This window comes from Balaenoptera physalus, assembly GCF_965194825.1.
Source record: "Balaenoptera physalus genome assembly, chromosome: 3".
NCBI classification, from domain to species: Eukaryota; Metazoa; Chordata; class Mammalia; order Artiodactyla; family Balaenopteridae; genus Balaenoptera; species Balaenoptera physalus.
This window is the reverse complement of record NC_138890.1, coordinates 148,032,756-148,053,628: the sequence shown is the minus strand read 5'-3', so window position 1 is coordinate 148,053,628 and position 20,873 is coordinate 148,032,756. Positions and strand designations below refer to the sequence as shown.

General features: G+C 36.8%; 1 protein-coding gene across 2 annotated transcripts in view; it reads left to right on the top strand.

Annotated features, from left to right (window-relative positions):
- Positions 1 to 858: 858 nt before the first annotated feature.
- Positions 859 to 20,873, top strand: part of SPEF2 (sperm flagellar 2) — a 209,393-nt gene continuing 189,378 nt past the window's right edge. For both annotated transcript variants that reach the window (XM_082453670.1, XM_082453669.1), the window contains exon 1: positions 859 to 20,205. In XM_082453670.1, coding sequence (XP_082309796.1) covers positions 20,148 to 20,205 — 58 coding nt within the window. In that variant the 5' untranslated portion in view covers positions 859 to 20,147. The remainder of the gene's footprint in view (positions 20,206 to 20,873) is intronic.

Sequence of the window (20,873 nt, the reverse complement as noted above, 5' to 3'; positions counted from 1 at the left end):
CTGCTCCTCTTCTCCCCAGAAGATTCCTAAACTGTAACTCATGCACTGTCCTACCATCACTGGGAGAGAGGTTTCTGGTGCCTGGTCATCAGCATCTGTCCCATCTGGTTTCCTCCACTGAGTCTCAATGTATTTGCTGCAATAGCTCCTTCTCTCTCTGCTCTGCAGAAACCAGCCTGTGAAGAACTGAGTTCTCCTCAACCTTGGGAGACCACTCCCGAACTGCAGCTCACTCCCAGACACCTCCTCCCAACACACAGAAGCTGGAGAGAAATTTTGTTCATTCTTCTGCTCTTTTTTGGGTTGTGTATATTGTGGGTGGGGCGAGGTTATGGGGAGAGAGCCTCAGCCCTCTCTGCCTGAACATTTTATGCTACCATTTCTCCTCTGTGGCTGCTTCAGCATGCTTGGGTGTGAGGGAACAGGGAGGAGTGGAAGGGGCTAACCTGAGAAGTTTGGGATTTTGGGGGGCTCCACAAAAGAAGTGAGATATTCTCAGATCACAGATTCCCAAACACATGCAAAGGTTTTATCATTTACCTCACTCACAACTGGGACTCAACCTCAGGCAAGAGATAGAGGGGCAGGGTACAGGGACTCCCCTGTTTGTGTTCCATTATTCATCCTCCTTTTACCCTCAAGCTAGTAAGGTCTTTATCTAGTCTGTGGTGGCAAGACCATCAGGCATTTCTCTCTCTCTCTCTCTCTCTCTCTCTATATATATAATAATATAATAATATAATATATATATAATATATAATATAATATATAATATTATATAATATATATAATATAATATATTATATTATATATATATATATATATATATATATATATATATATATATATATATATATATATATATATATATATATCAGGCCCTTGCAAGTCAAAAGCCTTGGCTTTGAACTACTGTTACTGAACCAAACTTGGGTCTGCTTGCCCCCCACTCAGCCAAGCCTATCTACTGACACTGGGCTATGGTAAAGGAAGGTACAGTGTTTATTGTAGGGCATCAAGCAAGGAGAATGGACAGCTCATGCTCAAAAGACCTGAACTCCCTGATGACTTTCAGAAAAGGGTTTTTAAAGGCAACACTTGGGGTGAGCGTTGCAGCTGGTGGACTTTCTTCTGATTGGTTGGTGGTGAGGTAAGAGGTAATAGGGTGATGTTTCAGGAATCTTAATCATCAAACCTCTGGTTCCAGTCTGGGGTCTATGTGCTAGTGGTCAGCATGTAGTCACCATCCTCCACCTGCGTGAGGGGGTCTTAGTTTCTGCAGAACAACTCAAAGATATATGGCAGGTTGTAGTGCATATCCCTTGAGGAACTAGGACTCTGTTTTATTGCTGAACTATTGTTTAAGCTATCATTCCTTTTCTTGCTTGATTGCTTTCCCTTTGTTTCTGCATTCCTTCACTTCCCTAATTAATAACTGCTTAGTCTGCTCTTTGGAAGTCAGGGAAGACCTAGGAGACTAATGCCTTTTTCTACAAACATGAAATGTGGGGCACAAAGGTGCTTTGTACCAGGAGGGCTCCACAGGGCCCTTTCATTTTTATCCCCACTTTTCTTTAACACTCTTCAATCCTGAGGGGAATAGGGGTAAGACAAGAAAGGGAATAAAGTTTTGGATAGAGAAGTTAATAATAAACTCATCAGAGGAACTCAGTTTTAGGACTTATTTCACTACTACTGGACCTGAAGACAAGAATTTGATTCCTTAGGTCTTACTGCATGTGTGGGGATCTTCTCTTCAAAGATACTCACTGTTGTCCGGGAGAATCCTGTTTTCCAGGCCCAGGTAAAATTCAACACTGTCAGCCAGTCCCAAAACAGTGGTTGCCATAGAATAGGTACCCAACAAATATCTGTTGAATAAATGAATGAATACCCCTTAGGCAAGGAGGTAAGTGAAAGGACAACCAAGGAACAGAAAGGAATGGGAAAGAAGACATAATGTTCTCCTCAAAAATCTCCTTTTTCAAAGCTTCCTTTAGAAACGAAACTGACTTTGTCCTCAGGTGTTACGAATTCATTATTAAACTCTCTAGAAGAGTTTGCTCTTGAAGGAATCAGGGGCGTGCCCATAACCTGCATAATCCTTGTATTTCTTATGCTTCGTTCCAGAGGCTGCTTAAAAATTTATACATACAAAACACTTCACAAGCGCTCAGCAGAGATGTCACTTTCAAAGCACAAGTATTCAATTCAAGTTCCTCTCCCAACGAAAGCAAATATACCTATTTAACTTTTCCCTATTGTTCTTTTTTTTTTTAAAGATTGTTTTTTTGATGTGGACCATTTTTAAAGTCTTTATTGAATTTGTTACAATATTGCTCCTGTTTTATGTTTAGGTTTTTTGGCCACAAGGCATGTGGGAATCCTAGCTCCCCGACCAGGGATTGAACCTGCACCTCCTGCATTGGAAGGCAAAGTCTTAACCACTGGACTGTCAGGGAAGTCCCTCCTTATTGTTCTTAAAGAGGAACAGAAGGAAAACAAGCCACTCCCTAGTACATAGCATCAGCGTTCTTTTATATAATAGCACCGAGAAGAAATCAGCTTGGAACTTTTGGAAGGCTGTGTTCCTCTACTTTGCTTCTAGAAGAAGCCTTCCGATTATAATCATTATCTGTACATTTACTGGATTCCAGCTACAGGAAGTGTGCATACTAGAAAGTTAATCTTTCTCCAAAAGTTTAATCCTGCAATTCTGGAGTTATATCATAAGCTTAAAGATGGTGACTTGATCCTGTATTTGGGTGGAAAAGACTATAGGCACTTTGTGGTCGGAGAATAATTCCTCCTACCTCAACTATCTAAAGCTTCATAGAAACAAATGGATTTCCGTTGCAACTCTGAAGTTTAGCTATTGTGACGCATTTAATTACTGGAAATTAAATTGTGTCTGACTTTAAAATATTAAGCCAAGTATTTACTTCTGAATACACAATGGTTAAAAGTCTTTGGTGTTTAAAAAAAAAATGTATACAACCATACATGCCAAACTGTGAGTTATACATTTAATATATATTAGCAAGGCCCAATTTTTGAACAAGATTAGTTAAATAAATAGTACATTTAATTAAAATTTAATTATTATAAAATACTTAACAAGGGTGTTTTCAAAAGCATTTGGATTTCTTAATGAGATTAGAACAGATTAATATAAATGCCAGGGTAAATCAAAGTTCACTTTTTTCAAATTTAATTAAATTTCCCCTGGAAAGAAAAATGTGGCATGACTTAAAAAAAAAAAGTCTCTGCCTTCTTTGGATCTCAGAATATTTCAAACACATTTTTTCAGTGCATTAGGATAGCATTTGGAAATGATCTAGTAACGGAAAATGGTGTGATGTGCGTGCTTTGAACATACTGCCATCAAGCGGTGGTGGTAATTTTTTATAACTAGAGGAGTAGATGCTTGGGTTCAGAGGGTGGTGCCTCTGGCCCTGGGAAGTCAGCTAGCAGGGGCAAAGCCTCCTTCGGCCCTTCACACGACGCTCAGTCTCCGTGAAACAGTTCTCATGAGAGTGTGTTTGACCCAAACCCAAGCCCTGCCCCCTCATTTAAAGCCTCTTTGGCTCCTTGAGCTCTGACGACTTGCTGTGGGGTCTGTCTATGCCCACTCATTCTAACCCCAAAGGCTGCTGTCTGTTTTTCCTACTTAGCAACTCACTCCGATCTGCTCCCCCAGGTTGTGTTTGCTTCACAGCCCCGGCCCTTGTTTTTTCCTGGCATCTAACCTGGGCAGCTCTGGTTATGCTTATTTGCTAATTCAACATGCATATGGCACACACTGTGGGCCAGGCACTGTGCTAAGTACTTATCAAGTAGTCACAAATATTAACTCACTTTTTCATCATGGCAACCCCATGGCAGAGTCGCTACTGTTATCAACCTTATTTTATAGATGAAGAAACTAAGTAACTTGAAAGACTAGGATTCAACCCAGCCAGGCTGATTCCAGAATCTCTGCTCTGAACCTTTACAGGCTACGCTACCATCCCCATCCAGAATTGGAGGACAGGGCTACATGTTCTGAACAGTAAACTTTAAACCATGTTCACAGATGCTACACATACAACAACCCAGGCATTTAAAACACACAGATTCATGGAGCATTAAGCAAATAGTATATTTTAAGATAAGCAGTAAGATTGCCTTATAAAGCATTAAAAATCTAGAGTCCAGTTTGATCCCTTTCGCACTTATCCTTAACTCTTCTTTTATTTTATTCATCCCAGCCTAATCTCATACATGATTTTGAATTAAAGAGTTTATTTGTTACTCACATTGAGTCTAAACAATTATGGAGGCTGGGAGAAATTTTCCAAGTGCATTATCCTCTTTTTTGGGGTTCGCTCAGCATCTAAGTGCCTCTTGTCCTTTTCTCTGGATTTTAGGTTCATTTATTTTCTATTTTTCTTCTTTGCTACAGAAGGAACTACTTAAAGCTGTGGTTCTCAAATTTTTGATCTCAGGAACTCTTTACATTCTTTAACATTATAAAGAAATTTTGTTCATGTGGATTAGTATCTATTAATATTTACCACCTTTGAGATTAAAATGGAGAATTATTCACTTACTATATAAGTTAGTTATTAATATATATCAAAATAAATTAAATATATAATAAATGTATATAATAATTCTTAGTTTAATTTAAATATAATTATTATTTATATAATAAATATATAAATAAATGCTACATTAAAATTATGTATAGTACATTAATATATATTATAATAATACACCCTTGACATATTAACATAAAGAACATATCTTTATGAAAAACATATGTTCAAAGCCAGAAATACTTTGTGGGAAGAATGGCATTGTTTTGCATTCTTGTAAGTGTCTTTAACCTTTGGTTTAATAGAAGACAGCTAGATTCTCACATCTGCTTCCATATTCAAGCTGCTGTGACATTACATGTCATATAGTTCTGGAAAACTCCACTGTACACTCATAGGAGAATGAGAATGAAAGAGGCAAATAATGTCTTAGTATTATCAGGAAAATAATTTTGACTTTACAGACCCCTTGGAAGGGTCTCTGACAATACACTGAGAACCATTGGTTTAGAGAGAACAGATAGGAGAGAGGGGAGAAAAAGTAGGTCCACTGGTATCATGTTCCTAGCTGTCATTCATCTTTTTTACAATGTGGCAAAAGGGAAGGAGCAAGAGAAAGTGAAGGAAGACTTTTCTACATTATGAGCAAAAACGCACTGTGAATTTTTTCTCTAACTTTGAAAAAGAAAGATTCTTATTTTACTCTCATGGTAAGAAAAATGAAAGAGCTTGCCTGATTATTTTTTCAGACCAGAGTCTCGAGTAATTGAACACAATACTGATTTAACAAGACAATTGTCAGCCACTTTGCCCTAGGAACACTTAGCAGCAACTTGGAACTTCTATAAAGTGCCTTGGAAGAGAGTTATAAATTTTACTGAAAATATTGTAGAGAGAGGAAAGGTTTTGGGTTTTAGTGCTGAGAATTTAGTTATGAACTAATTGTGACCACACTGGAAAGAAATAATAGTAGCTATAGAGTCATCTTTACTATAAATGTTACACTACTACCATTACCACCACCATCACTGCTACTACTAACCATAATAATAATGTTGTGCACTGTGTAGATGGAACTCACTGTTTCACTTTCCAGGCTCCCAAGCAGGCACTAGCGGTCCATTTGACAACAATAGTCTCTATACGTTGAATTTTCTATCAGGCAAAGTGTTGCCTCCCCGAGAGCCCTGGAAAAGTAGAATCCCAGAAGAGCTGGGTGTGACTCTTCCTCCAGATTCTTCATTTTACATTAATTAAGTATTAATCAAGGTCCAGAAGAGCAAAGTGAATCACCCAAGTGACACAATATCTAGTCATTTAAATAAAAAGAACTAGAAAACAGATCTCCAGACCCTAAGTAGATAAAATGTTTCCATTACCTCTTTACAATTAAGTAACTATAATAAAAACTCACAGTCACAGAGACCTTACTATAGGCATGCACACTTCTAATTTGATCAGCTCCATTTTTAAAAATAAATTCAATTCTAACACATTATTTCTTTTCTTTTTTAAAAAACATTTCTAATTTCCAGTTTCTTGAGAAAGGCCTAGGCACATTGATTTCCAAATTTTTTATTTTCTAATATATATATTTAAGGAAATAAATTTTCTGGTAAATATTGTTTTAGTTACAGCCCACAATTTTTTATATGTAGTTCTTTAAGTGTTTCTCAGTTCCAAATATTTTGTAATTTGTGTTGTGATTTTGTCTCTGATGCACTAATTATATAGAAGCGTGTGCATGTGTGTGTGTGTGTGTGTGTGTGTGCACGTGTACACCTCTGGTTAATTTTCAAGTACATATTGTGTGGGGAAAGGGTTTATTTTGTTTGGATTTTTGTTTGTTTTTTATCACCCAAAGTCCACAGTTTACATTAGGGTTCATTTTTTGGTGTTGTACATTGTATGAGTTTTGATAAATACATAATGTCATGTACCTACCATTACAGTATCAGAGTATTTTCACTGCCTGCAATATCCTCTGTACTCCACTTATTCATCCCTCCTTCCCCCTAAACCCCTGGCAACCACTGATCTTTATACTGTCTCCATAGTTTTGCCTTTTCCAGAATGTATTATTGTTGGACCATATCATGTTTTACTGCCTTTCATTTGTTTTTATGTTATATTTTTTGTTTGTTTCAGTTCTACCACCACACAGGTTGTATAAATGAAAATCTGACACATAGTGTATTGTCTTAAGGCTTTGGGGGTTTTTTGGTTGTTGTTTGTTTGGGGTTTTTTTTTTTTTTTTTTTGGATGACTTTGCCCACACCTCCAGCTGTCTGAAAGATTAAAAAACACACAAAAACATGTAAGTTTTCTCAGCATTTCTCTGAGGTGGTGGGTGGAATCTTTTAGCCCATGAGGGAGTACTTTGAGGCTACTGGCTTTATGTCAGTGGCTCAGATTCAGTTCTTCCACTTTGCAGAAGCTTTAGAACCCTAAATTTGGTTAAACCAACTTACCTCTGGGTGCTAAACTGTCAATAGATTCACAGGTTTGGAGGGGAATGCATGGTCAGATGGTACATTCACTGAGAAACTGTGAGAAGTTGCAAGGATTCATATTATATAAAGGAATTCGGTCACTTGGCATATTTTTGTTGTTGTTGATAATAATTACATGATTGATGTTTTTGGCAAAAGGAAAACACCATATCAAATTTTCCATCTTTGGTCTTCTCCCTCATCAGCTATTTCCGTAATATGAGTAAGGCATCGAGAAAAATGCCAAGTCAACATCAAATTGTAACTGGGTGAATTTTTAAACAACTAACAGCTTTTTTCTCCATTGGGGTTCTTGACTTTTACCTCTCTTGCCACATCTTTCACTCTTGTATTTGTGGCTATAATGGAGAAAAGAGATATATTACATCATTCACCTTTGAGTTTCTCTGCCCATTCCTTGTCGGAAGGTTCTTTTGGCTCCCTTCCTGCCCCACACCCCATGCAGTCATTCATGGTAGTTCAAAGTGGATATCAATTCTGGGAGTCCTAATATTGGGTTGGCCAAAAATTTCGTTTGGGTTTTTCCATAACATCATAAAGAAAAACCCAAATGAACTTTTTGGCCAACCCAATATTATATTTTAACCAGAATTTGTTTGACTTTTCCCTTATGTAGCATCTCTTGACCCCAGATTTCACCCTAAAGATCAGACTTAATCTTATGTAAATTTCACAAGGAATAAAAGTTTGTCTCTCCTTCTTCCCTTTATCAGTCCCCGCTTCCATTTCCAGGATTACTATCTCTTTCATTACACTCAGCTCATCTACAACTTCCTGCATCCCATTTTCTGCTAATCTTTTTAAAGAAATTAACATAAAACTATGGTGTAAGTGGAATAAAGTCTAAGATGTGATCCCTTAAGTTTCCAACGGTCTTTGGGTTAAGAGAGGGCTCCTGATTTCTAAAAACTTTAAATACTCAAAGAAAAGCAGCTTTTAGAATTATGTGATAGACATTGGGCTTATATTTTAACAGGCTTCTTATGTAATGTTAGTCTATTCTGTGCTTCCAAATACTCTTGCATTTTCAACCTGTACTAGAAATAAGCACAGTGATTTCTTCTCTTTCCACTTTTTATGCAAGGTTTTATACACACACACATATAAATATATATGTATATGGATACACATATCAAAGAATATGGTATGGAAATTGCTAGTAGCTAGCATGAAGAGGCAAAGATAGAATCCATTCTTTGGATATGACTTCCTGATATAACATATTTTCATTTTCTACTGACAATTTATTTAAACTCATATGCAGTAGACTTGTCCTCATGAACATTTTGTCAGAATAAAAATTCCACCTTGACTAACGAAATAATGTTACTTTCAAAGCAATGGAACTTAATATAATTATTGGTCTTCACATCATCACGATTTTAGCATACATTACAATCATTAATTTCCTGATGCTGTTAAAATCCTGCCTTGTCTTTGGAGACACCCTAAGTATCTTTAATAGGAATTATTTGGCAAGCCAGCAGGAATTTAATATAAGAAGAGTTCCATCTGGTAGATATATCAAATTATTAATAGTACTTGGACACTGAGTTCCACTTTTCAAAAACTAATTAAGCATAAAAAATCAATTTCTTAACAAATATCGATGTGTTTTCATTATAACTTCATCACAGTTGCCTTCCTCACATCTGAGTGGTTTGGAATAAATAACATTTTTGAAAACCTGTTATTAACTTGGTGAAATACCGTAGATGATAACTGAGTAAGAAGACTGACGTTAACTTCATGCTTCATTTAAATGTCTGGATCTATTTTGCATGGCTCTAGCCAGTCTTCTCAAACTTTTAGAGGATTTGAAAGTTTAATCACATGCTTAGATCAGATATGTAAGAATATGTATGGAAATTACTAGTAGCCAGAGCAAATACAGGCCTTACTTTGGATTGGACTTCCTGATGCAATTCAAAATAGCATGATTTAAAACCTCCAGTTTAGTAGTACAAGAATTCAGCTGTCTCCAAGGTGGCACATAATCTGAAGGTAAACTGTTATCTCCTTGGGGATTTGACTTATTAAAGGCAATTGTCTCCTACTATGTGGAATTTTGTGGAATGCTCAGGTAAAGTTTGTGGCTGTGGTGTCTATTGATCCTAGAGAAGACCTTCAAATTCTATGAAAGTTTGTAATCTTCATGTAGGCCTTAAGAATATTCCCCCCAACATTTAACCCTCTATTTATTCTTTTAGAGGACATAGAAAGATAGATAATACTCAAAAAAAAGAAACTGGCTAAGGCTGAAAAAAGTACCCACAGATACTTTGCCTTTAACATGTACACACACATACACACACACACACACAAACCTCCCAGCTTTCCAGCATTCCAATGTGGAAAGGTTGTAAATACCATGGAGATTGAGGATCCAGATTCAAGTGGTACCTAGGTATCAGGTTCTGGGACAGAGTTTGGCAACGATAGGTCCAATCTATAAAGACATTCGCAAGTCTATTATAACATACTGTGGGCTTTTCATAAAGTCTATTCAGTTTAAAGTACTGTTCTTCATTCTCAAATTTTCTGATTCTTACTTCTTTTGGTGTAAAACATTCTTTCCTATGTGAAATGATGGCCAGAGAAGATATGGTGCTTGTTTTTATGTTTTTACTTGAAAAAAAAAAAAAAGAAAGAAAGAAAATTGGCAACCTGACATTGGCTTTCAAATTTGCTCTTGAAATATTACCAGCTGGAAAATCCAAGAGTCTGGAAATCATTATCACACTTGGAGCATGGAGCACACATCCTTCCTTCATTCTTGCTAAATGAAAGGGAATTATTATTTTGGTTTTATAAACCATTCCAAAGAACGTTTTTTATGTTATTGCTCTGTCCATTCAGAGAAGTTCCCTTCACAAAAACCCAAAACGAAACAAACAAAAAAACAAGCTAAAAAGTAAATAAAGAATCAAGAGGGAATGTAACTGTAGTATGGTTATAGCTTATTTCATGAAGTACATGGATAACTGAAATGCTGCCAAGATATCATATTTCTTTCCCTCTAATCCCGTATTTCCTATAAAATTAGTATTGTGATTTCCTTTGACCTAAAAATATCACATAATTCAATAAACTTTTCTTCTAGTAATCTAGGGAAATGATTATGAAATGGGAATTTTTGATAACATATTTGAAAGGTACCAATAAAAAATGTGAACAGATGAAGTTTGAAAAATCAATGAGAGCTTAACTGTGTAGAACCTAATGCATCGTGATGAAAATACAGATTCATAGTGAGAAGAAAAATTAAAAGTAACTTTCTCCATGTGATTTTTGAAGTCATCAGAGAGTCAACCTAATCTATACTACCTCTATTTCTAGTTGTACTACCGTGTAGTTAATCAGCCTTCAATGGCTCTTTCCTTTCAAAATGGGCAGTGAATGTGTATTGTTAGGTATATTGCTTTATAAATATCAATTATGTTAATTTGATTGATATAGTGTTTTTTCAGGTTTTCTAAATCCTTAAAGAATATTTTATCTGCTTTATTAAGAGTAAATTTTCAGTCTCAACTATAATTTTATATACTTTTCATTTTAATTTTATATAATTTTAATTTTCCTTTAGTTCTGCCAGTTTTTGCTTCTATTATTAGTTGTGTGACAAATAGGATTATTATATATATATTTAATTTTTATTGGACTATAGTTGATATATAATGTTTTGTTAGTTTCAGGTGTACAGCAAAGTGAATCAGTTATACATACATCCACTCTGTTTTAGATTCTTTTCTCATATAGGTCATTACAGAATATTGAGTAGAGTTCCCTGTGCTATACAGTAGGGTCTTATTAGTTAGCTATTTTATATATAGTAGTGTGTATATCAATCCCAATCTCTCAATTTATCCTCCTCCTTTTCCCCCGTTAGCCATAAGTTTGTTTTCTACCTCTGTGACTCGATTTCTGTTTTGTAAATAAGTTCATTTGTACCATTTTTTTAGATTCTACATATAAGTGGTATCATATGATATCTGTCTTTCTCTGTCTGACTTACTTTACTCAGTATGACAATCTCTAGGTCCATCCATGTTGCTGTAAATGGCATTATTTCATTCTTTTTTATGACTGAGTAATATTTCATTGTATATTATGTACCATATCTTTGTCCACTCCTCTGTCGATGGACATTTAGGTTGCTTCCATGTCTTGGCTATTGTAAATAGTGCTGCAATGAACAGTGGGTTGCATGTATCCTTTCGAATTATGGTTTTCTCCGGATATAGGACCAGGAGTGGGATTACTGGGTCATATGGCAGTTCTATATTTAGTTTTTTAAGAAACCTCCATACTGTTTTCCATATGGTTGTATACATTCCCACCAACAGTGTAGGAGGGTTCCCTTTTCTCCACACCCTCTTCAGCATTTATTGTCTGTAGATTTTTTTGATGATGGCCATTCTGACCAGAGAGAGGTGATACCTCATTGTAGTTTTGATTTGCATTTCTCTAATAATTAGTGATGTTGAACAACTTTTCATGTGCTTTTTGGCCATCTGTATGTCTACTTTGGAGAAATGTCTATTTAGATCTTCTGCCCATTTTTCAGTTGGGTTGTTTATTTTTTTGACATTGAGCTGCATGAGCTGTTTATGTATTTTGGAGATTAATACCTTGTCAGTCGCTTCATTTGCAAATATTTTCTCCCATTATGTGGATTGTCGTTTCATTTTGTTTATGGTTCCCTTTGCTGTGCAAAAGCTTTTAAGTCTGATTAGGTCCATTTGTTTATTTCTGTTTTTATTTTAATTATTCTAGGAGGTGGATCACAAAATATATTGCTGCGGTATATGTCAGAGAGTGTTATGTCTATGTTTTCCTCTAAGAGTTTTATAGTATCTGGCCTTACATTTAGGTATTTGGGATTATTATATATATTTTTGATTAATTAACTTTTAAAATCTTATGAAGTGTATCTCTTTAACTTTAGCAATACTCCTGTCTTGAAGTCTACTTTGTCAGAAATTGATTTCACTTTAGCTTTCTCAGGAATGATGTTAACATAATAAAGTGTTTCTCTACAATTTTACTTTTAACTTATCTGTGTCTCTATAGTTAAAGTGCATTTCTTTTAAACAATATACATTTGGGTCTTGTTTTTTTAAAAAATTGAATTTGATGATCTATGTATTTTAATTGTTTAATTCATGTACAATGGAATTATTGATGCATTTGGGTTTAAGTCTATTATATTGCTACTTATTTTATAATTGTCCCATTTTTTCTTATTCCTTTTTCCCTCTTTTCCTACAAGCTGTTGACTTAAGTATTTGTTTAGTTTTCCTAAATTTTCTCTACCAGCTTTTTAGCTATATCATTAAAAAATTTAGTGGGTTGCTTTAGGGGTTAAATATGTAACCAGAATTTATTAACATACACCTTAATTTATATTATACAGTACCTTAAGTTATTGTTAAGAACTTTACAATAATATAGTTCTACTTACTCCCCTCTCTTTCATTGTGCCATATTGGTGGCATATATATTTACTTCTATATATATTATAAACACCAAAATACATTGTTATTGTACATGCATTCATTGATTGCCTTTAAAAAATAGGAGACAAGAAAAAAGTCTTTCATATTTATTAACTAATACATTCCCCATTTCCAGTGTTCTTCCTTCCTTTATGTAGATATGAGTTTCCATGAGGTACCATTTTCCTTAAGCCTGAAGAATTTACTTTAACATCCTTACAGTGCAGGTCTGCTGGTATCAGATTTCCTCAGCTTTTGTTATCTGAAAATGTCTTCATTTTGCATTCATTGTCGAGAGATTAATTTTGCTGGATATGGAATTATGGGTTGAAGGTTTTTTCTTTCAATACTCTAAGGATATTCTATTGTCTCCTGGTTTGCATTTCTTTAATCCCATCAGTTGTCATTCTTCTCATTGCTTTCCTCTAGTGTATGTAATATTTTTTTCTTCTCTATGTACTTTAAGGTTTTCTCTTATCATTTATCTTTATGCAATTTGACAATTTGACATTTGACAATAAGCCTTTGTGTAGTTTTTCTTTGTGTTTTTCCTGTTTGTGAAATTATATGTATATTATAATTGTATATGTATATATATTTTTAATCAACTTCAGAAAATGGCCATTGTATGTTCAAAGATCTTTTTTCTGCACCAGTATCTCTTTTCTCTTCTTTTGAATCTTCAGTCACACATATTAGACTTTTTGATATTTTTCCATAGGTCACTGGAGCTCTGTTTATTTTTTTTTCAGACCTTTTTACTCTTTGTGCTTAGTTTGGATAGTTTCTAGTGTCTTACTTCAAGTTCATTTATATTTTCTTCTAAAGTCTCCAATCTACTGTTAAGTCCATCCAATACATTTCACATTTTAGAAAAAAGATTTTTCAGATGTAGAACTTCCATCTATTTTTTAAAAACTAATTTCCATTGCACTGCTTGGCTTCTGTATCTGTTCACATATTACATCCATATTTTCATTTACATCCTTAAAATATTTATATTTTGTACAGTTGTTTATTGTCTTTGTCTGCTAATTCCAACATCTGTGTCATTTCTGAGTCTGTTTCTTTTGATTTTTTTTTTTTTTCTGATTATGGGTCACATTTTTCTGTTTCTTGACTGTTTGTTTGACATCAAAGATGCTACATTGTTGAAACTCTAAAATTCGTTGTCTTCCTGTAAAGATTAAGGTTTTTTTTTTCTGGTTGGCAGTTAATTTATTGGATAATCAACTTTATCTTACTAGAATTTCTTTTTAGGCTTTGTTAACTCTTATGTTATGGTTAAAGTATCCCTACAATGAAAGACATCTTCTCTTTCTGGGTTCTCAACCTAATTTTCAGAGTCTTTAGTGAGGTTTCTCCACTTTAGCTGGTTGAAACTCCAGTCACTTCTAGAAGTGTGCAACTTCCAATCAGCTCCCAATCCCCCTGTGCATGGGAAGGCTTGTTTTTGATCAGATCCAAGGAGACACTGAGCTAATTTCTAGAGCTACTTCTGTACATAGCTTCTTCTACTCCATTATTCGATCCCATAAATTCCAGCTGCTTCTTCATCCTGAAACTCCAATCTCTGTTTCCTCCACTTAGTGAGACATTTTCCCTCTGTTTAGTGTCCATTTCTTCAAGTCACAGTCAGGAAATATCCCCCAGGAAGAAATCTGGGGAGACTGTGCACTATATGTCCACTGCCTGAAAACTTGCTTTATATATTTTTCTAGTTTTATAATTGATTACAGTGGATGGGAAGCATGATACTCTTAATTCCGTCATGGTCATAACCAGAAGCAGAACATGGGAAGAAGCAATTCCTATGTTCACATGTCCCTTTGTGATCATCATTGTCCTAAGTACAGAGGAATGGGACCTAGCCTGTGACACAGAACAAAAACAAATTATACAACATAAATATAGGTGCTAAAATGAGTGGTACATGTTAAACATCCTGTTGGCATACATAGATTCACCCCACAATATTTACTGAGTGAGCATTTTGACAGTTCTAGGTTTGGGTCTGTGAAGATTTTTCTAGGTTCTGTATATCTGAAAATGAAAAGCAGTACATGTATTCAGATATCCGAGATTCTACTGGTACATTTTAGCCCACTGGAATTGAGAGGAAAAGGTTGCCAATTAGGGCTGTCAATAATAATTTTAAGAAAGAAATCTGACTTGAATGAAAGAGTAGGCTTTGGTGCAATTGGTCAGGAAGAAGAGTCAGGAATTGGTACAGTATATTGTTATTCATGATGGAATGTGTGGAATTAGAGATTCTGGAGTGTCTGGAAAATCTGGCATATACTTTTAACAGGAGGTGGGGAACCACTGCAGTTTTGTAATGTATAAGGAAGGAATAGCATGATGAAGGAAGATTAGACTGCCAGAAGTATTCAGAAATAACAGGATAAGTCTTTATCTGCATATGGAAAATTGGAAGCATAATAAAAAAAAGATCCCATCAAGAGTAGAAATATAGGGACTTCCCTGGTGGTGCAGTGGTTAAGAATCCGCCTGCCAATGCAGGGGACACGGGTTCAATCCCTGGTCCAAGAAGATACCACAAGCCGTGGAGTAACTAAGCCTGTGTGCCACAACTACTGATCTTGCACTCTAGAGCCTGCAAACCATAATTACTGAGCCCACGTGCCACAACTACTGCAGGCTGCACGCCCTAGAGCCCGTGCACCACAACTACTGAAGCCCGTGCACCTAGAGCCCGTGCTCCACAACAAGAAAAGCCACTGCAATGGGAGCCCGCAACGAAGAGTAGCCCCTGCTCGCCGCAACTAGAGGAAGCCCACACACAGCAATGAAGACCCAACACAGCCATAAATAAATAAATAAATATATTTTTAAAAAAAGAGTAGAAGTATAGAGGATAATGACTTTCAAGAATTACTCAATTAATCAAAACTGTAATTCTCTGGAAATTATTCATTTATAGAGAAACTACAGTGGAGTTAGTTGTCAAACTTGGCACATGTAGAGATCCAGTTTGCTCTAAAGCATATTCCATGAGAGAGATAAAGATGTGGGCCTATGTGCACAAGTGCAATGTTGCAATAAGAATAATTTGATCACATTCAGCGAAACTAAGGGTTTACTGGCAATGGTTATTTTTTTTCTGGGGAAGGAAAAAGTAAGAAATGAATTCATGGCTCTAAATTTAAGATACTAAAGGTGTTTTGGTTTCTCTGAAAACTTCAATATGGGAAAATAAGAAATTAAAGCAAGAATTCTGACAAATAAACTTTGGCTTATCTCAGTCATAGAACATATGACTCACTCTTTCTCATATGGTACCAAGTTATTTGTCTTGTTTTGTTTTTAACTTGATATTGTTTCAAATCTGATTGCTCTCTAAGATTGAAAATTTAAGTGTTTGCCTGAGAAAGGCACAACTCATATATAAGACAAATCATGTGGCCTGGAAAATATGACACATAAAAGAAAAAGTCATATCTGCTTCAACAGAAAAGACCTCAAGAATTTGGAAATAGAATTAAATTCTCACAGCATTATAGTTATTTGCCACAAATAATATGAACCTAAATCAATACTTGTTTGAAAATGTGTTGAGAAAGCCATTAGAAGATTGCAAAACTGAGTTGTTGGCCAAGTTATGGGTAGTTGGTAAGAGTTAGGTGTCTTGGATGAAAGTTGAAAGGAAAGCACTTATTCTGAGCTTTCAGAATTGAGAAGGGATTGGGATGATGGAGAGAATTGGAGGTTTTGTGAAGGTGGTAACTGATGAGCTGGACCCTGAAGGACAGGCAGAATTGGCTGAGATAGGAAGCTGCCTTTTTTGCAAAGAGAGGATGTAGAGATGGGAAAAGTGGGATATAGTAAAGAAATGTGAGCAAGTTGTGCAAAGGGAATTTGTGGCTTACAGTTAAGTTTGAATTGAAGCTAGATTGTAAAGAACCTCCAATGGGGTCTTTTTCCTCCAGGACAGTGGCTCCAAAAATGTTTCCAGCCCCACCCCACCTTCACCCTCCCTACATGAAATGCCCTCTGATATTTTCTGTTCCATTGTATTCTTCACTGTTTCATTTTTAAAGAATTCTGACATGATCCACTATAGGAATTACATATTCTTTTAAGAGGTCAAATCCCACAGTCAGTAAATGCTGCTCTTGTGAAATTCATGAAAGTGTCTGAATTGAAGAATAGAGAGGGAATATGAACTGGACTGGCTGCAGAGAGTGACTGGAGGGGAAGAGACAGGGAAATCTGGCTTGGCTGCTAATTGTGGGCACTAGGGGAAACATTTGTTGAATTAATGAATATAAAGTGATGAAGGACATTGCAAAACATGTCAAGGAGAGGGAATGAGAGAATGATCTAAGGTGATGAGAGAGAAATGAAGAAATGCATGCAAGACATATGTAGAGGACCAAATAAGATTTTCTAAAAATCCATCTATGTATATATACTTATGTATGTATAAATATTGAATTAGTAATAAATAAAATCAAAGCAGATTTATGAAATAAATGTCTCAAAAACTTATTGAAATATTATAAGCAAATCTAAACTATTCAAAACTAAGCCAACCATCAATGTAATGGAAAAATTCATAGAGCCTCAGGAGAAAAGGAAAGAAACGTTTAGCATCTACCATGAGTCAGACATTAATATGTACAATTTCTCATTTAATCCTCATAACTCTGTCAAACAAATATTGATGTCCTTGTTCTACAGATAAGGAACTGAGCCTCAGAAGTTAAGTAGTTTTTCCGAAGTCAAAAAACTAGTTGGATCAAAAGCAAACATCTGGAGCCAGGTGTGTCTGGTTCCAAAGCTTGGGCTTTATCGATAGTGTAAAATTCTATTTATGAAAAAATGTTACAATTATTTTTTAAAAGAATAAGGTGTATTTCATTTCGGTACACAGCAGGACTTTTCAAGCCAACTTGTGGTCTCAAAATATCTCTTTGTAATCCATCCTTGACTATTCACAAAGAATAAATAAGGATTTATAAATAAATGACAGGTAATGTTTTAAAAAATAAATTTTTAATTTAGTTTTAAAATTGCTGTGATAGTTACGATTAAATGCAAGATCCAGATACGCTAAAAATTTAATTAAAAAACAGTAAGGATGCCATCTCAAGAACAGATGGGAAACTGTCCATTTCTTTAATCATCTCCTCTCCCAACTGATTCCACATGGGGAAACAAACAAGTCACATATCATATTAATGCAAAACACCAACATGAGCAGTGCTAGAAACCTTGCCCAGAGCTGGGATTTCAATGGAAAGACAATAGATTTAATGGGAAACTTGGAATAATAACTAAACTAGCAATTTCAAGAAAAAGCACACAGTAAAATGCATGTATTTCAGTAATAGCTCAAATTTTTCATTAATATTTTAATGTCAGATCACTTTCAACTGGGATGCTTTAGGAACTGAAAAAAATTATCATGTTCTTTTTGTGAAATGAAAGACTTTGCCTTAATTTTGTAGTGTCTGTTCTTCATTTATCTAAATTCTGTATAAAAACTTCTTTTCCAAAATACCACATTGGCAGACTGGGACCTGGGTTCCAAAGACAAAGACTACAAATAACTCTTTGAAACAAACAACAACCAAACAGCTCCTACAGATGGGCACAGAAATATTTTGCTCTGACGTGCGAATAATAGCACATATCTATGGATGGTTTATGAGCTCAGGCATTCTCTTCTGGTGCAGCTGTGGAATTCGATGCACCCTCACCTACATCCTTCCCCAAAAGCAATTTTCTCAGCAATCTAGAAAACATTGGTTTCTATCCCCCAGGCTTTATAGACTGAAATTAAAGCTTGGAACTTCTTAATAAATGTGTAACACTAGTCTTCAGTTTAAATATACTACTGGGATGACAAGCAACAGGAGTGTCTTGGAGGTCATTTCCAGGCAGGTATTCATCCCTTAGAAGCATTTTCAGGGATGACTTATTTCCAATGGATAAAGGTTTACTAGATATATTCCCCCAAGCTGTAGAGGCTGTTTAGAATCTTATAGTCTCCTGAATTTGGATAACTCTAATGTGAGACATAGCAAATGCATCAGGCTCCAATTCTGTTGGCAATAAATCTCCCTCAGAATTCCCATTGTATTTAGTTATGCCTGCTGTGTTGGGTGTGAGGAAACTCATGGGATAGGAGATTTCAAAGTTAAGTAAAGCCAACAGTGAAATAGTACTAAACTTTTATCCAATCAGGACACATGGATCAATTTCAGATTAATCTTAAAAGACATTTCTTCTATTAGGACATTACTGTTATTATTCTTACAGTTTAAAAGAATCATAATTTGATGTATCCAAGCTTTTGGGGGGGAAAATTCCTTATATTTGTGACATACATATATATACTATTGTATATGTATATAATTTTTCCCATTATTCTATCTAAACTTGTAGAAATTATTAAAGGAAAATTTTCTTACCATTGTTAAAGACCATAAGGAAGACTTTATTCAAGGGACTACTGCAGTGAGGTTTTGCAGTAGGGGCTAGAGTTGGGGCCCAATTCTGAATACAACAAGGAAAAGTGGGGATTTACAGCCAAGGAGCAGGGTTGAGTCTATGGGGGGACAACTACTAAGAGGAAACAGCAGGGCTAAAGGCTAAACTGACTTGACAGGATCCCTGCTGAAGACAGGCCAGAATGATCAGCTATCAAGGGTGAGGGATGAGGTATTAGATCAGATATGGGTGGGGGATTTTCACTAAACTGACCCAGCAGGATTTTTGCTAAAACTTGACCAAGGGGCCAAGGACAGAGTTCAAGGTGGGACCTCAGAGGGAAGAGGGCTCAGAGGGAAGAGGGCTCAGAGGAGGCTGACTCGGGTTTGGGCAAGGTGAGAGTCTTTCTCAAACTACAATTTAAAAATATTACCTGGAAGGCAAAACTGACCAGAAAAGAAGCTCATTAAATATTCACCTCTCAAAACAATATAAAGATGTGAATTACCCTAAATGTTACTTCTGTCACCACCACCGACAAAACTTGAATGCTTGCTGCGGGTCAGGACCTATACCAGTTCTGGGATTAAAAGATGAATAAGACCCATTCTGTTCCTGTCTGGGTAGCCCATACAATGTAGCAATTAAAACTGGCCATTAGAGTAGGACCTTCCATAGGTTTCTTTAAGAGACAAACAGGAAGAAAAAAATTCCCTTTCAATCAAGCCTCTTTCCTTCTCTTTCTGCTTGTCCAAGAACCCCTTGCTTAGTCCACTAGCTTCCCCGCTTCGCCCCTCCGCACCCCACTCCTGCTAACTTAGCGCTCTTGAGGGTCCGCACCGCTGTCTCCCGGCCTTCGAAGCCCACTGCGCTTGCGCACATCCAGGTCTTACCCGCCAGCAGGGGGCAAGTCACGATTTTCTGTACTCCTCGGCTGGGCTCTGGCGCCCTTCTTCTCCCAGCCTTTCCCTTAGCTCTGGCCTGGAGGCGCTTCCTTAGCAACGGGTCGCCCTTGGCAACAGGAGGACGCGGGCGGGAGGATTGGGTTTCCCGCGCGTTCCTGGCACCTGCCTGCGGTGGGAGGCGCGGGCCGAGCCATGTCGGAGATCCTGTGCCAGTGGCTCAACCAGGAGTTGAAGGTGTCCCAGACCGTGAGTGAGTGTCACAGCCTGGGGAGAGCGGGCCGGGGGCGAGCGGGGCTCGGAGCCTGGAGCGCGGCGCGCTGATGGAAGGTGGCGGGGCAGGCGCTAGCTGCCCGCTCCGGCTCACCTCAGCCGCTGCAGGGCTTCTCCCGCCTCCGCCCTGCCGCTCAGAGCTATCCATCAGCACGGTGGTCCTAATCCCGCAGGTTCTGACCTACCGTGGTGCTCAGCCATCAGAGGCTTCAGGAGGGCTCCCTTGCTCCTTTGGAGAGAGGAATTTTCTGGACTCTATCGTCTGGCCCTGACATTGCTCCTTTCACACTCAAGCGTGGTGTGCTACTAAGCCAACGAAATATGAGGCCTGAAAGCCAGCTACCGCGCTACTAAATGTGTGCCCCTGGACAAGTTACAATAGCCTCTCCTTCTTCCATTGTGTTTCCTCCAGTATAAAATAGATCCAGTCATACTTGCCATACCTAACTGCCTCGCAGGAGAGGAGGGTGTGTGAAATGAGTTAATGCAGAATATGTTAACTTTTACAGATTTCAGCAGTCTTCGCTCAAATGTACGCATTAGCTGCTTCTGACCACTTTTCACTCTTCCCAAAGCTGACCTTCTTCACTAACCTGATTTTACCCGAGCCATGAAGTTGCCGCCCCAAGTTTCTAAATCTCACAACCA